The sequence below is a fragment of the Haematobia irritans genome, chromosome 1, assembly GCF_050003625.1.
Source record: "Haematobia irritans isolate KBUSLIRL chromosome 1, ASM5000362v1, whole genome shotgun sequence".
NCBI lineage: Eukaryota > Metazoa > Arthropoda > Insecta > Diptera > Muscidae > Haematobia > Haematobia irritans.
Window position 1 is genome coordinate 235,994,541 of NC_134397.1, and position 16,756 is coordinate 236,011,296.

The 16,756-nt window shown below is 32.1% G+C and overlaps 1 protein-coding gene across 1 annotated transcript; it reads right to left on the bottom strand.

Moving 5' to 3' along the window:
* Nucleotides 1–1,151: 1,151 nt before the first annotated feature.
* Nucleotides 1,152–13,023, bottom strand: LOC142219555 (putative G-protein coupled receptor Mth-like 10). Its single transcript, XM_075288491.1, has 7 exons — nucleotides 12,685–13,023; nucleotides 9,575–9,682; nucleotides 8,536–8,773; nucleotides 5,611–5,829; nucleotides 1,596–1,716; nucleotides 1,333–1,533; nucleotides 1,152–1,272 (listed from the first exon to the last, which is right to left on the bottom strand). Exons 1-7 carry the CDS (start codon nucleotides 13,021–13,023, stop codon nucleotides 1,224–1,226), a joined length of 1,275 nt encoding a protein of 424 aa, XP_075144606.1. The 3' UTR covers nucleotides 1,152–1,223.
* Between the last annotated feature and the right edge of the window lie 3,733 nt (nucleotides 13,024–16,756).

Here is a 16,756-nt window from a genome sequence, read left to right on the forward strand (position 1 = left end):
CGGAACCCTGTGTTTTGAGCCCTATTTGAGGTGATAAACATAACTCTAGCGATAGGTAGTAGGCGAAAAAAATTTTCCACGACGAATAACCGTGGATCAGACAAAACCGAATTTCATCTAAGACTACCCTTAAAAAAAGTGTTACAAGAAGAAGGGGGCAAAATCTCTCAAGAAACGTGTCGAAAATTGGTAGATTCGATGCCAAGGCGACTGGAAGCCATTTGCACTAAAAAAGCGTATCATACCAAATACTAAATGGGTCAAAATACTGTCTCATACAATGTGATTACTGATGCGACGAATACTTTTGTGATCATGTTTTTTTAATTTTTTTGATTTAATGTTTAGCATTAATACAATGAAGTTAATTTCTTGATTTTTTATTTACGTGTGACTTTAATGTAGGTTAGGTTAGGTGGCAGCCCGATGAATCAGGCTCACTTAGACTATTCAGTCCATTGTGATACCACATTGGTGAACTTCTCTCTTATGACTGAGTGCTGCCCGATTCCATGTTAAGCTCAATGACAAGGGACCTCCTTTTTATAGTCGAGTGCGAACGGCGTTCCACATTGCAGTGAAACCACTTAGAGAAGCTTTGAAACCCTCAGAAATGTCACCAGCTTTACTGAGGTGGGATAATCCACCGCTGAAAATTTTTTGGTGTTCGGTCGACCTTGTGTATGCAAGGAGAGCATGCTAACCATTCTCAGAAGTGTCGTCAAATTCAAAAAATGTTGGGATGTAACTTGCCACTTGTAACTCTACATCATCCTTTTATTGATGCAAAAAATAGTTGTATAAATGTTATATTTATAAGAATTTATAAATGTTTAATCAAATGAATATATATCTAAACAATTGTATTTTATTTGACCACAATGGTTATTTTACAACTATCTTAAAATTCACTTTTTCTAATAGTTTGAGGGGGCTCTTATTGGCGTCGTTCTAACATAAATTTATCTAAAAAGGCACCTAACAATTGAACCCATGCGATACTTTTTTGTAGTAACTTGGCGCGGTACAACGTCTCAATAGTGTTGGCACTTTTGCGACGAGTTTTGGATATCGTATACGACTGTTTTCTACGTGATAGGGATTCTCAGAAGTGCCGTTAAATTAAAAAATGTTGGCAGGGCAAGAAAGCCTTTTATTGTTTGAAGTTTTTAGATCGAAGACGTTTTATTAAAGATACTGATACACTTGGATTGTTAGCATTTTTAAACATTTTGTTGTGATGTCATTGTATTTTTACAGCAGTTAGTTAATCTAAAACAAATATATTTTTTTTCTTTCAATTTATAGATAGTTAATATTTAATTTAATTACCTTGCCATTACCATATTTCTAACACTTCGCCGCATCACAAAGAGTATCAAAATAATCACAGCATCCACACTCACAACGAAATTAGTGATATGCATGGTTGTCACGAATGTTGCACCGTATATGTCACAGATAAGACAAACGACCCAATAAGTGAATTGAGATAGGCCCATCAATGCAGATAAGCGAATAATGATACATACACTGAAGAAAATGAAAGATTTTAAATTAATTTTTAATGTTTACGTTTAAATATTTTTATTTACCTTTTCCATATGGATTGTTTTCCCTCCTTTAATTTGGCCACCTTAAGGCGTATTCTACAGATATCAAACGATAGCGTGAAGAATATAACCAAGTGGAAAACAAAGAATAGTGTCATGACAACTACGAGAAAAGGGAAAAATAGTCAATTGTACTCTCAAAAGTTTACTTGTATCCAAAGATTTTGGTATTGATTACGAGCCAAAGGCATTGTATTTTTAAAGTAGCAATCTATCGTTGTAAAATCACTACTATCTAAAGCCAAGAAATTTTATCGAAATTTTATTTTGCTTTCTGGTTATTTTGTCATTTTTTTTTAATTTTTAAATTTCAATTGATTGAAATTAAGGGTTTTGGAATTTAAAATTTAATTATTACCAAGTTTAAGATAGGTTAGGCAGCTTGTTACTCGAAATTCCCATCGATTGTGATCAGAGATGAAAAATACATTTTTTCGGTTATACCAAAAAGGTGGGTATTAAGTTCGAGTTTAGCCGCTAATTTTAACTAAAGTGAAAACTAAATGAGTAAAAAATGTCATAAAATCATACATATGTGTTGCATATTTCATTATAACTTGATGGGGAATAGCCCAAAGCTAATTTGCACACAGTTTGCATTCCTTAAAATGGATTATAAAAGAAAAGTAATCGTGAAAAAAGACGATTTTAGCGGCTAAACTCGAACTTAATACCCACCTAAAAGGAAAAAAATAACTCTTTCCTCCCACACGAAATTAGACAAACGAATATCGTATCCCATTTGCTTTTCGCTATAAGGAAGTTTGTTTGGGAGAAAAGTATACACTTTTCGAGAAAAACGTTCATTCTTTCATATGATGTAAAAACAATTTCATACAGACTAAAACAAAAATTATGGCTTATTGCATCTTTCCCCATTTTCACGAGGTTTTTTAGTTCTTAGCACCTTTTACTGTAATAGAAACAATGTAGAAGAAATTATTCGATTTTATATATTTTTTTTTAATTTTACCGTTCGTCTGGCCGGAGAATTGAACCGCGGACCATACAGTTTGTAAACCAACACACTATCCACTGGGCTACGTAGCTGTTATTGTCATCAACAGACAATTAACGCTATAACCACCAACGCACAAGTAATACGAGGGCAGTTCGGAAACTTCTTAACCTAGCACAAAAAGCGCGGTATAAACAGAAAAAAGTTAAGTGTTTTGGAAACTTCCATCTCTGTTATGAACACGTGTTAAATTTTGTTTAGATCTGGCAACTCCTTCATATAGAAACAGGTGTTCAAAAAAGACGCACAATGGAAAAATTAGAAATGCGTGCTGTCATTAAATATTTACATAAAAAAGGTTTATCGGGACAAGAAATTCATAATGATATGGTGAATGTGTTAGGTGAAAGTGCTCCTTCATATGCAACAGTAAAAAATTGGGTTGCTGAATTTAAACGTGGTCGTACAAGCATTGAATATGAACCACGTAGTGGACGTCCAAAAATAGCAACAACAACAGAAATTGTAGCCAAAGTGCATGATATGGTATTAAATGATCGACGAATAAAATTGCGTGAAATTGCTAATATCATGGGCATCTCAAATGATCGAGTCCATTTAATTTTGCATGAAGAACTACAGATGAAAAAGCTTTCTGCAAGATGGGTGCCGCATTTGTTAACAGTCGATCAAAAACGCATAAGAATGAACATTTCTCAAGCTTGTTTGGATCGTTTTAAGCGAAATAAAATTGATTTTGAGCATCGTTTCATAACTGTTGATGAGACATGGATCCACCACTATACTCCAGAGATAAAAGAACAATCCAAACAATGGACTGAAGCTGGAGGAAGTGCCCCAAAGAAGGCAAAAACAATTCAATCGTCTGGTAAGGTTATGGCAACGGTTTTTTGGGGCTTCAAAGGTATTTTATTGATTGACTATCTGTAAAACGGTAAAACAATAAATTCAGAGTACTATTGCAACCTTTTGGATCAATTAAATGTACAAATTCGAGAAAAACGTCCTGGCTTAAAACACAAAAAAATAGTTTTTCATCAAGACAACGCACCAGCGCACAAGAGTGTTTTAAGAATGGCTAAAATCAACGAATTAAAGTACGAGTTGCTTGACCACCCACCTTATTCTCCTGATTTAGCTTGATCCCAAATCTTAAAAAAGTCCTTGCTGGCAAGCGTTTTACCTCAAATGAAGATGCAATTACAGTTGTAAACCACTATTTTGAAGACCTTGAGGAAAACTATTTTAATCAAGGGATAGAATTTCTAGAAAAGCGTTGGACTAAGAGTATTGAAGTTTCAGGAGATTATATTGAACAAGTATATACGGCCGTAAGTTCGGCCAGACCGAATCTTATGTACCCTCCACCATGGATTGCGTAGAAACTTCTACGAAAGACTGTCATCCACAAATTTCATCTCACATGGTTGTTAAATATCATATGCTACCACCACATTCCAAATTTCAACCAGATCGGATGAATTTGGCTTCTCCAAAAGGCACTGGAGGTCAAATCTGGGGATCGGTTTATATGGGAGCTATATATTATTATGGACTGATAGGAACCAATTCCTGCATGGTTGTTGGATACCCTATACTAACATCACGTACCAAATTTCAACCGAATGGGAAGAATTTTGCTCTTCCAAGGTGCTCCGGAGGTCAAATCTGGGGAACGGTTTATATGGGGGCTATATATAATTATGGACCGATATGGACCAATTTTTGCATGGTTGTTAGAGACCACATGCTAACACCACGTACCAGATTTCAGCCGGATCGGATGAAACTTGCTTCTCTTAGAGGCTCCGCAAGCCAAAACGGGGGATCGGTTTATATGGGGGCTATATATAATTATGGACCGATGTGAACCAATTTTTGCATGGTTGTTAGAGACTATATATTAACACCATGACCAAATTTCAGCCGGATCGGATGAAATTTGTTTCTCTTAGAGGTTCCGCAAGCCAAATTTGGGGGTCCGTTTATATGGGGGCTATACGTAAAAGTGGACCGATATGGCCCATTTGCAATACCATCCGACCTACATCAATAACAACTACTTCTGCCAAGTTTCAAGGCGATAGCTTGTTTCGTTCGGAACTTTCAACAGACGGATGGACGGACGGACATGCTCAGATCGACTCAGAATTTCACCACGACCCAGAATATATATATATACTTTATGGGGTCTTAGAGCAATATTATGATGTGTTTCAAACGGAATGACAAAGTTAATATACCCCCCATCCTATGGTGGAGGGTATACAAATAAAAATATTATTGAAAAACTAACTATTCTCTTTCATTGATAGGCTAAGAAGTTTTCGAACCGCCCTCGTACAAACAGTCAAGCAGTTATATTTATAAAGCGTAGTTTTCGGCACCCACGAGCCGAATAAAAAAAACTTTTTTTGACAGAAACATTCATGTAGTTGGTCACAGTGCATCAATGCCCGTCTCACATACAAAGGGTCGTGGGTTCGATCCCTGTATTCAAGGCGGACGTTGCAACCACTGCTCCACGGTGCCCAACTAAATGTTTGTTTCTGTTAAATAAAGTGTGTTTAATCGCCTCGTGGGCGCCGCAAGCTATGCTATATAAATATAAGTTATATGGATAGTTATCTAATTGGTCCGTAAAAAATTGTAAAATCGAATAATTTCTTCTACATTGTTTGTATTACAGAAAAAGGTGCTAAGAACTAAAAAACTTCGTGGAATTGAGAAAGAAAAGCGAAGAACAAATGAGAAACGAACTTTGTCTAAAATTTCGTTTCGGAGGAAAGAATTTTGTTTGCTTATACGGACATTTGCATATTGTATTATAGTGTTTACCAACTTAAATTTTCGTTAGTTTTTGAGTCCGTTTAAGACCAAGGACCATAACTGACATAACAATTTCGGTACTTTTTTTCATTTTTGATTTTGTATTGGGGTTCGCTGCGGAAACCGAACATAGTACCGATCTTTAAGACGTTTACTTAAATGTATTTGCGATTGGATTAATATACTTACCATCCGCTATATTATCAAAGGTAAAATACCATGTTAACGACGTTAGTATTAATGATAAGCCCCAAACATAAATTGAATACCAAATGAAACGCTTCATGTCTTTTTTCACATCACGCTCTGTATTGGTTCGGCTAAAAGTTCGACGCATTTCAAAGCAGATAGCATTTGACCAATTTACACTTGATATTCCAAAATAAAACGCTGTATAAGTTAAAATTGCTAAAAAGAGATATTTACATTTATTTCAAAAGCCATCCCTAAGTTCGGTTATCGCAATGGAAAACAGATAATTTTCGCAATTACATTTTTTAAGGTATTAACCCTTAAATGCACTAGGTCACCGATATATATATATATATATATATATATATATATATATATATATATATATATATATATATATATATATATATATATATATATATATATATATATATATATATATATATATATATATATATATATATATATATATATATATATATATATATATATATATATATATATATATATATATATATATATATATATATATATATATATATATATATATATATATATATATATATATATATATATATATATATATATATATATATATATATATATATATATATATATATATAATATGCAAAATGGTAAATAAATAACAAAGACATATCACACTTTGTTAAAAACATATTTTTAGAAATAGCGATATGACGTATTAAATATAACAAACTTGATTTCATAGAATTCGGATAAAATTTTAAGACGTAAGAATTATTTTCTGGTTGTATCTTAAAAGATACAGTGCGCATTTAAGGGTTAAGAAGGAGACGAGATAGACACACGGTGTCTTTGGCAAAAATGCTCAGGGTGAGCTCCTGAATCGATATAGCCATGTCCGTCTGTCCGTGAATACATTTTTGTAATCAATGTCTAGGTCGCAGTTTTAGTCCAATCGACTTCAAATTTGGCACAATTATGTGTTTTGGCTCAGAATAGAACCCTATTGATTTTGGAAGAAATCGGTTCAGATTTAGATATAGATCCCATATATATCTTTCGCCCGATATGGACTAATACGGTCCCAGAAGCCAGAGTTTTACCCCAATTTGGTTGAAATTTTGCACTAGGAGTACAATTAGTAGTGTAGTCAAGTGTGCCAAATTTTATTGAAATCGGTTCAGATTTAGATATAGCTCCCATATATATCGTTTGCCCGATTTACACTCATATAACCACAGTGGCCAATCTGTTACTCCGATTTAACTGAAATTTTGCACAGGGAGTAGAATCCGCATTGTAGCTATGCGTGCCTAATTTGATTGAATCGGTTCAGATTTAGATATAGCTCCCATATATAGCTTTCGCCCGATTTACACTCATATTTTTTGCTCTGATTTAGTTTTGCACAGGGTGTAGAATTAGCATTGTAGCTATGCGTGCCAAATTTGGTTGAAATCGGTTCAGATTTAGATATATCTCCCATATATAACTTTCGCCCGATTTACACTAGTATGACCACAGAGCACATTTTTAACTCCGATTTAGTTGAAATTTTGCACAGGGAGTAGAATTAGCATTGTAGCTATGCGTGCCAAATTTGGTTGAAATCGGTTCAGATTTCGATATAGTTTCCATATATGTGTTTTCTCATTTCGACAAAAATGGTCAAAATACCAACATTTTCCTTGTAAAATCGCCACTGCTTAGTCGAAAAGTTGCAAAAATGACTCTAATTTTCCTAAACTTCTAATACATATATATCGAGCGATAAATCATAAATAAACTTTTGCGAAGTTTCCTTAAAATTGCTTCACATTTAAATGTTTTCCATATTTTTTTTACTAACATTGTGTTCCACCCTAATGCATTAGCCGACTTAAATTTTGAGTCTATAGATTTTGTAGAAGTCTATCAAATTCTGTCCAGATCGAGTGATATTTAAATGTATGTATTTGGGACAAACCTTTATATATAGCCCCCAAGACATTTGACGGATGTGATATGGTATCGAAAAGTTAGATCTACAAAGTGGTGCAGGGTATATAGTCGGCCCCGCCCGACTTTAGACTTTCCTTACTTGTTTAAACAGTAACCGTGAAAATGGCAATGCGTTAACTGAACATAGTACATAACAGCTTTAAGGTTACAAATTTGTATCGATGTACAGGTGAACCGAAAATTCCGGAACGGTTACTTTCTCCAAATTGATACGAACTCTTCCGGTCTAGTGAATAACCAATACAGAAATTTGGTCGATCAGTTCAAAGAAATCTAGTGTTTCGAACGCAGGAAATTGATAAGCGATTTTTTACATTATGTAATCAAAGAACGAAGCTACCGAGTTTCGTCGCTCACAATTTTTAGGTAGCATGCACAGAAAAAATTTTCACGAACATTTTTCCAATTAAATTCTTAATTGAGTTTTAAAAAATATTCAATGAAAAATTTAATTGATTCAACAATTTTTTTAATTGAAACAAAAATCAATCACAAAAATTAATAGTATCAATTCATTTTTTAATTGGCTTTCAATAATTTTTTCAATTGATACTATCATTTCTGTGATTTTAATTAAAAAATTAATTGGATTAATTAATTTCGTGATTGAATCAGAAAAAAATTTGTGTGTGTGTGGCCAAGCCAAAGCAATGTTACTTGACAACATTAAATTAGAATAGATTTTTTTATGATTATAAATTTCTAATGTTAAAAAATGTGATTTCTTTTATATTGGAATTTTCGTGTACCGCCAATCGCAATGATTGTGATTACACATTTATTAACGAAGTTAAATTTTAATTAATTGGTTTTGTGATGCGACTAATATCCGAATTAACCTAACAGAAAATTGTATTCGGTTATCAATCATCTTCTGGATTTTCGGTTCATCTGTGTTTTGTTTTATTTTCTTTAAAATATTCGTCTACCACTAACCCGTTTGCTTTTGGTCCAAGAAAGGCCGATAATGATTGTAAACCTTTGGAATCGTCAAAACAAATGGTATCAGCATACATATTCCATAGCATATAAAAAGTTTCGATTGTATATTTTCTCTAAGCTCTTTGATGAATCCGTAGATGCAAAAGGTCGGTAGTAGAAGACTCAATGCAACAGCGACCTCAATAAAATATTTAAGCAAATGTGAATTGATAATTGCTTCTAACGACTTGATCTGAAAATCCATTGATAATTGAAAATGGAATTTAAAAATAAAATTTAATTCTCCGATATAAACACAAAGAAGGAATACGGTCACCCCAAACATGTGTCAAAAGCCTTATGTTAATATTCCGATATTAGGAATCGCAAATCGCAAGAATATATTTTTCTTCTAACCAAAAAATAGAAATACTCTCGGACTCCAATACAATTTTAATTTAAACTTTTCATTAAAGATAACTTTGTTACCAAGATTATAAGTTTCTAAGTTTCAGGGTTAAGAATTTATGGCCAAACAAAAATGTGGCGATTCCGAATTTTGGAACATGTCAAAATGTTATTTTTGGAAGGGGAACATGTAACATGTTTGTCGCAAATATCTCATTTTCTCGGAAATTATTCATCTGATTTCGGCAAGTAGGTTAGGTTAGGTGGCAGCCCGATGTATCAGGCTCACTTAGACTATTCAGTCCATTGTTATACCACATTGGTGAACTTCTCTCTTATCACTGAGTGCTGCCCGATTCCATGTTAAGCTCAATGGCAAGGGACCTCCTTTTTATAGCCGAGTCCGAACGGCGTTCCACATTGCAGTGAAACCACTTAGAGAAGCTTTTGAAACCCTCAGAAATGTCACCAGCATTACTGAGGTGGGATAATCCACCGCTGAAAAACTTTTTGGTGTTCGGTCGAAAACAGTATTTTTGGGACAAAAATGTTCACCGTCCAAAAATAACATTATGCTCTTGAAACATGTTGGAAGTGATCATGTTCCTTCTCTGAATGAAATATAATCTAATCTCTAATGTCATACCTGTGGGTTATATTCTGATTCATTGCATTGCCGGTGTAGTGGTAATAATATGTACTGGCCTTCTCCATTAAGTTGATGAGGTGAAAAGCAATAATCTCCAAATATATGCTAAAAACAAAATAGAGATTTTCTTAATTTTCTACACGCACAGAAAACACATGTTTGGACATTGTTGCCGCATCCATTTAATGCTTATCTAGAGCATATAAATGTTGCAAAAACCATGCATTTTGTCTTTGTAAAAATAATTTTCGGGCAGAGAAAAAGTTATTTAAATTTAAATGGGTTTAAAATGCCGTAAACATGTTCTACTATGTAAATGATAGAATTTGAAACCATTACATGATCAGGAAAATCATGTACCTAACCATTCAATTTTTCGACTTTTTTGCAGGGAAAAAAGTATTTTTATAGGTTAGGTATAGACATTTCTAGAACCATTACATGGTCATAAAGACCATGTACATTGTTTTCGTGACCTTTTAATTTTTTAACGTTTTTGCTGCGAAAAGAATTTTATAAAAACATTGAGTAGGTACACACGATTTGTGTTTTCTTTTCTCAAGTGGCGTCCTTTGTTCGACGACGAAAAAAGTTTTTCCATAAAGATCAAAACATTTTAGTTTGTGACCATGTTCTTTTAACTGGAAAAAACATTTTTAACGAATACCATAACATTTTAGATCGTGACCATTGTCTTTTGATTCAAACAAAATTCTTTTTATCAATATAATGACATTTTAGATTTGGACAATTATATTTTTCTTAGAACCATGTTCATTGATCCAACATGGTTGCAGGTGAAAATGTTACATGGTCGCCGCAAAAATAGCTCCTATCATATTATTTTGCTATTCGAATATGATTGTGGCAATCATGTTTCTTCTCTGCGTGTACTGAAATCGTTGTGATATGAATCTAATATGACACCACGGCATGACATTCCTGAGATGTCCTTTATTATTATGAATGAAAAACTAAAGTTCAAAACTCACCAACGGCAATTTTTTCAAATATTTTTTTAAAAATTATTTTTTATGTTATCGTTTTTATTTTGTTTTTATTTTGTTATCTTCGACATATATTTTTGTATAAATATATTTTTTCCATTAAAAATCAACAAAAAATTAAAAATTGTCGTAATTTCCAAAATTTTATTTCTATAGAAAATTTTGTCAAAATTTCATTTCTATAGAAAATTTTTTCAAAATTTTATTTCTATAGAAAATTTTGTCAAAATTTCATTTCTATAGAAAATTTTTTCAAAATTTTATTTCTATAGAAAATTTTGTCAAAATTTTATTTCTAAAGAAAATTTTGTCAAAATTTTATTTTAATACAAATTTTGTCAAATTTTATTTCAATAGCAAATTTTGTCAAAATTTTATTTCTATAGAAAATTTTGTCAAAATTGTATTTCTATAGAAAATTTTGTCAAAATTGTATTTCTATAGAAAATTTTGTCAAAATTGTATTTCTATAGAAAATTTTGTCAAAATTGTATTTCTATGGAAAATTTTGTCAAAATTGTATTTCTACAGAAAATTTTGTCAAAATTGTATTTGTACAGAAAATTTTGTCAAAATTGTATTTCTATAGAAAATTTTGTCAAAATTGTATTTCTATAGAAAATTTTGTCAAAATTTTATTTCTATAGAAAATTTTGTCCAAATTTTATTTCTATAGAAGATTTTGTCAAAATTTTATTTTAATACAAATTTTGTCAAAATTTTATTTCTAAAGAAAATTTTGTCAAAATTTTATTTTAATACAAATTTTGTCAAAATTGTATTTTATAGAAAATTTTGTCAAAATTGTATTTCTATAGAAAATTTTGTCAAAATTTTATTTTAATACAAATTTTGTCAAAATTGTATTTCTATAGAAAATTTTGTCAAAATTGTATTTCTATTGAAAATTTTGTCAAAATTGTATTTCTATAGAAAATTTTGTCAAAATTGTATTTCTATAGAAAATTTTGTCAAAATTGTATTTCTATAGAAAATTTTGTCAAAATTTTCTTTCTTTCATTCGTTTTGTTTTGTTATTGTTGGTTTTTGTTCTTTAATCATTGTTGTTTTTTTTTTTATTTCAGCTTAAAACCATACATTGACTAAACTACAAGTGTAGCTTAACCGACAGAGGAAAAGAATGTTTGTCAAATTTATTTGGGCAAAGCCCTATAGACTGCAAGATGGTTGGATGGACGCACGTTTCGGAATTACCACATTCCTCATCAGCATCCTCTACTTGCAGCAAAACTATCAACCAATTATCAGAATAAATTCAGGCAGTTCATTAAACCCAACAATAAACCACACTTGAACCCTCCGAAAAAAGGCTTTACATTGATAGCCGGCTTATGCCGAAATAAATTCGTACAAACATCTCTCTTTTCCTTTGCCACCATCAAATCATCGATTTGAGTGAAGTTGGCTAGTTTATTGTTGGGTTTAATGAACTGCCTGAATTTATTCTGATAATTGGTTGATAGTTTTGCTGCAAGTAGAGGATGCTGATGAGGAATGTGGTAATTCCGAAACGTGAGTCCATCCAACCATCTTGCAGTCTATAGGGCTTTGCCCAAATAAATTTGACAAACATTATTTTCCTCTGTCGGTTAAGCTACACTTGTAGTTTAGTCAATGTATGGTTTTAAGCTGAAATCAAAAAAAAAAACAACAAAATTTTATTTCTATAGAAAATTTTGTCAACATTTTATTTCTATAGAAAACTTTGTCAAAATTTTATTTTAATACAAATTTTGTCAAATTTTATTCCAATAGCAAATTTTGTCAAAATTTTATTTGTATAGAAAATTTTGTCAAAATTGTATTTCTATAGAAAATTTTGTCAAAATTGTATTTCTATAGAAAATGTTGTCACATGGCCCTATATGAAATTCAATTTTCGTCAAAATTAGTTCGTTTTAACTTAAAGAAGCAATCACGCAATAGTAGTAATAAGACATAACGATATTTATAAAATTGGAATTTTTATAAACAACGATGCACGCGGAAGAAAGAAACGACGAAATTTGTAAAAACGTTTCGTAAACGGCATAGGATTCGAAATATAATTTTCTGTCATAATATGTTTTTTACACTTACCACCCATTGCAAATAATTATGTGCATCATTTTCAATTTTCCTGGGTTGTTTGCATGGTTTATGGACTTCATGCTCAAAATCATTAACAATGTTTACAGTCTTAAACCAGTTTGGAGCTAACTGCATTTCTTTTGTCCATGATATATTTCCACTTTCGGGTAGAATATCTTCACATTGATGTGATACGAGATTATAGAATTTCCATTTGTCGCAGCATAATTTCAAGCAAATATATTCCCAATTATGGCATACTTCAGATAGAACATTTTTATAAAATATGGACCATATAATCACCCACATGAGATATTTTATGGATTTATTATTCGCAACATCCACCATGGCGATATTTTGAAATACTTCCGAAGACTGACCCCAATGCTTGATAAAAAATCAAAGGCACTTTGGACTGTAATCATTGCGGTTAATAGTGCTAAGAGAACCATGATTTATATTTGCATTTATTTATAAATCTTTGTTCTTTTTTTAAGTATTAGTTGCGTTCGTTTAATATAACCGAAAACATTGTCCCTAGTTTTTGCATTTAGGACTTTTGGCTCTTTAGTTAAAGGACTTTATGCCCAAAAATCATAATTGCCAGTTCAGGCCAGAGAATGAAAGAATGATGCATTTTTGTCGGCGATTGCTGACACCAAATTTTACCATCCAGCGGGTGCGGTTTGACGTCTAAACCGATATAAATTTATCTATTCTGTGGCAGACAATTATCCATTAAAAGTCAATTTCAAGTTATTTTCAAGATTGATTGTGGGTGGAATGTTCAAAATTTTGCAAAAAAAAAAAATGCAATTATTAACACATTTATCTGAAAAATCAATAATTTTGATTACTTGGCGACTAAATTTGTGTCGAGATGAGTCGACATATTCGTCGGCGGTGCGACTCCGCGGCGTCATTATCTGATTCAGACCATAGAATGAAGTCTGGTTCAGGCCATAGAATGAATCGACCCGTTTTTGTCGACGGCGCTGTTAATATATTTTAAAAGTTGCGGCGCACAGTGGTCGATCCCTTTGGCCAAAAATAAAAAATCAAAGTTAGAAATTTGTCAAAAAGTGTGGCATCACTGTTTCTTATGCAAACAAGGTTTTACAATTTGTATTTGGTTTTGCTTTATTCCATCTGTACTCTTTAAGAACGGCTTCAAAAGAGAGAGCAAGTAAGCAGTTGGTTTTTGAAGTGTGAAAAAGTATAAAATTAAGTGCACTTTTAAATAAATATAAATAAAAGAAAAAAAAAAAATTATATCGAAATAAATCGAAATGAATATTAAATTAAATGATATTAACTATATTTTAAAATAAAAAAGTGTGTAAAAATTGCTTTAAATTTGTTATAAAATCAATTTTTGTCAGTCTCATTGTTTCGTGTTCGTTCGTTCTTATATGTAAATTTTATGTAGAGTTTTAGTTGTGTTCCCCCCTGAAGTCTCCAATGGGATTTTTTGTGGTTTATTAGTTAATATTTCAAGATTTCAAATTGATAAAAATCAGCTGCTTTCTTTTGCCACCCCCCCCCCCCCACCCCTTTGTGTTATCTCCCTAATACCGAAGTGGTATTGTTTCTTTATATCCAAATATGAATTTACATTTCATGATTTTGATCTGCTGAAATTGAAAATGAATGTCAAAAAATTTTTTATGAAACCGTTTTTGAGATATCTCGTTATTTTTAGTTTTTCCAGACTTTTTCCGCTAAACAAATTATACCTCGAGCTAGAAATGCCCGATTATATTGTTGTTTGTACTTGAATGCAAGGTATTGAGATGTCAAACAAACGTGTATAATAAGATCTGTGATAAGTTTAGTGGTTCAAAATATATCGATGAAAATAGGGCGAATTTTCAAAACAATCTTGTTTTACAACTTCATGAAAATTGGATAAAAACTACTGCCCTTGGAGTAAAATCGTGAGATCGGTCTATACGTTGGCTATACCAACACATGGGCTGATTCACCTCATTTCCGTTACATCTACTTGTGATCTTAAAATAATTCTAGATTTCCAATTTCAGAAAAATCCGATAGAAACTACGTTTTCTAGAAGCCCAAAAAATAAAATCGGAAGATCGGTATATATAGGGGCTATACCAACACATGAACCTATAACCATCATTTTCTTCACATCTATTTGTGGTCCTAAAATACCTCTGTATTTCAAGTTTAAGACAAATCGGATATAAAATACGGTTTCTAGAAGCCCAAGAAGTAAAATCGGGATATCGGTCTATATGGGGCTATATAAATACATGGACCAATAGACACCATTTTTGGCACTCCTATTTGCGGTCCTAAAATACCTCTAGATTTCCAATTTCAGGGAAATCGGATAGAAACTATGGTTCCCAGAAGCTCAAGAAGTAAAATTTGGAGATCGGTCTATATGGGGGCTATACCAAAACATATTTTTGGTACTAATATACCGTTAGATTTCAATTTTCAGCCAAATAGGATAGAAAATACAGTTTCTAGAAGCCCAAGAAGGAAAATCGGGAGATCGGTCTATATGGGGGGCTATACCAAAACGTCATCAATCAATCCCATTTTATCATTAAATAGTCCTGACATAATTATAAAGCCGTGACTGAAGTTTCACGATGATAGCTATACTGGAAGTATTTTTGGCCGCTAACTCAATATAGCACCGACCACTGTGCGGCGGTACATTATCTATTGAAAACTCAAATTAAAATTGGATTAATTGTACAACCAATCTGACAATCAAATTTTCATTTTATACATCACTGTTGTGAATAATTTGTTACAGAAACGTATTATTGAAATAGTTTAAATAAAAAATGTATTTTTGGCAGACTAAAAATTACACTTAAGCAAATATTATCTCTTTAACTCGAGTCTATGTTGAGTCTCTGCGGCTTCATTCTCTGCTCATGTGTACATAATTTCGAAAGCTATTGCCTTTAGGAAAATTTCATTTCGTCCAATGTTTCGGCAGCATATACTTGACAATTTTTTCGCTATTATTTTAAATGTTAATAAATCATATTCAAAACACTTGTTTAAATATATGTCGAAAAGTCATCCATAATATTTTCAGTTTATTATTTATAATGAAATGAGGTCACCTAGTTTAGCGGGATTTTATATGAGAAAACAATTAATGAAAGTTAATTATTTACACTAAGATACAAATAAAAACTAAAAGTCATGTAATTTACATGTTTGTGCTCTTACCGTTTTGAGTATTCAAAAAAAAAAGGATTCATGAATTTAATTAATTTTTCGTCAATACAATATTGAATCACTGATATCCAACCAAATGTTTTATTTGAAGAAGCTTCAATTGCAATATAATCAAACAATTAATTTTGTGATTGAATTCAAATTGGTTTAAAGGTTGAGTCTGTTTTTAACCTTTCTGAAACAAACAAAAAAATTAAATTTACTCATTAAAAATAAGAAAAACGAGTTATAAATAATTGAATTAAAAGAACTTCCTGTGTAATAGAAATAAAGAACATCTTTGGGAGTACATCTTTTGGAAGTGCTTTTAAAGTTGTTCCTTTGGAAGAACTTCCAAATTTTTTTGCTGGATATAACAGGTTGGCTGATAAGTCCCCAATTCTAACAAAGAAAAACACTTTTTTTGTCAAAATTCGTTTTTATTATTCAACATAGTTCCCTTCAAGAGCGATACAACGATTATAACGACCTTCCAATTTTTTGATACCATTTTGGTAGTACTCCTTCGGTTTTGCCTCGAAATAGGCCTCAGTTTCGGCGATCACCTCTTCATTGCAGCCAAATTTTTTCCCTGCGAGCATCCTTTTAGGTCTGAGAACAAGAAAAAGTCGCTGGGGCCAGATCTGAAGAATACGGTGGGTGGGGAATCAATTCGAAGCCCAATTCATGAATTTTTGCCATCGTTCTCAATGACTTGTGGCACGATGCGTTGTCTTGGTGGAACAACACTTTTTATACCCTCCACCATAGGATGGGGGTATATTAACTTTGTCATTCCGTTTGTAACACATCGAAATATTGCTCTAAGACCCCATAAAGTATATATATTCTGGGTCGTGGTGAAATTCTG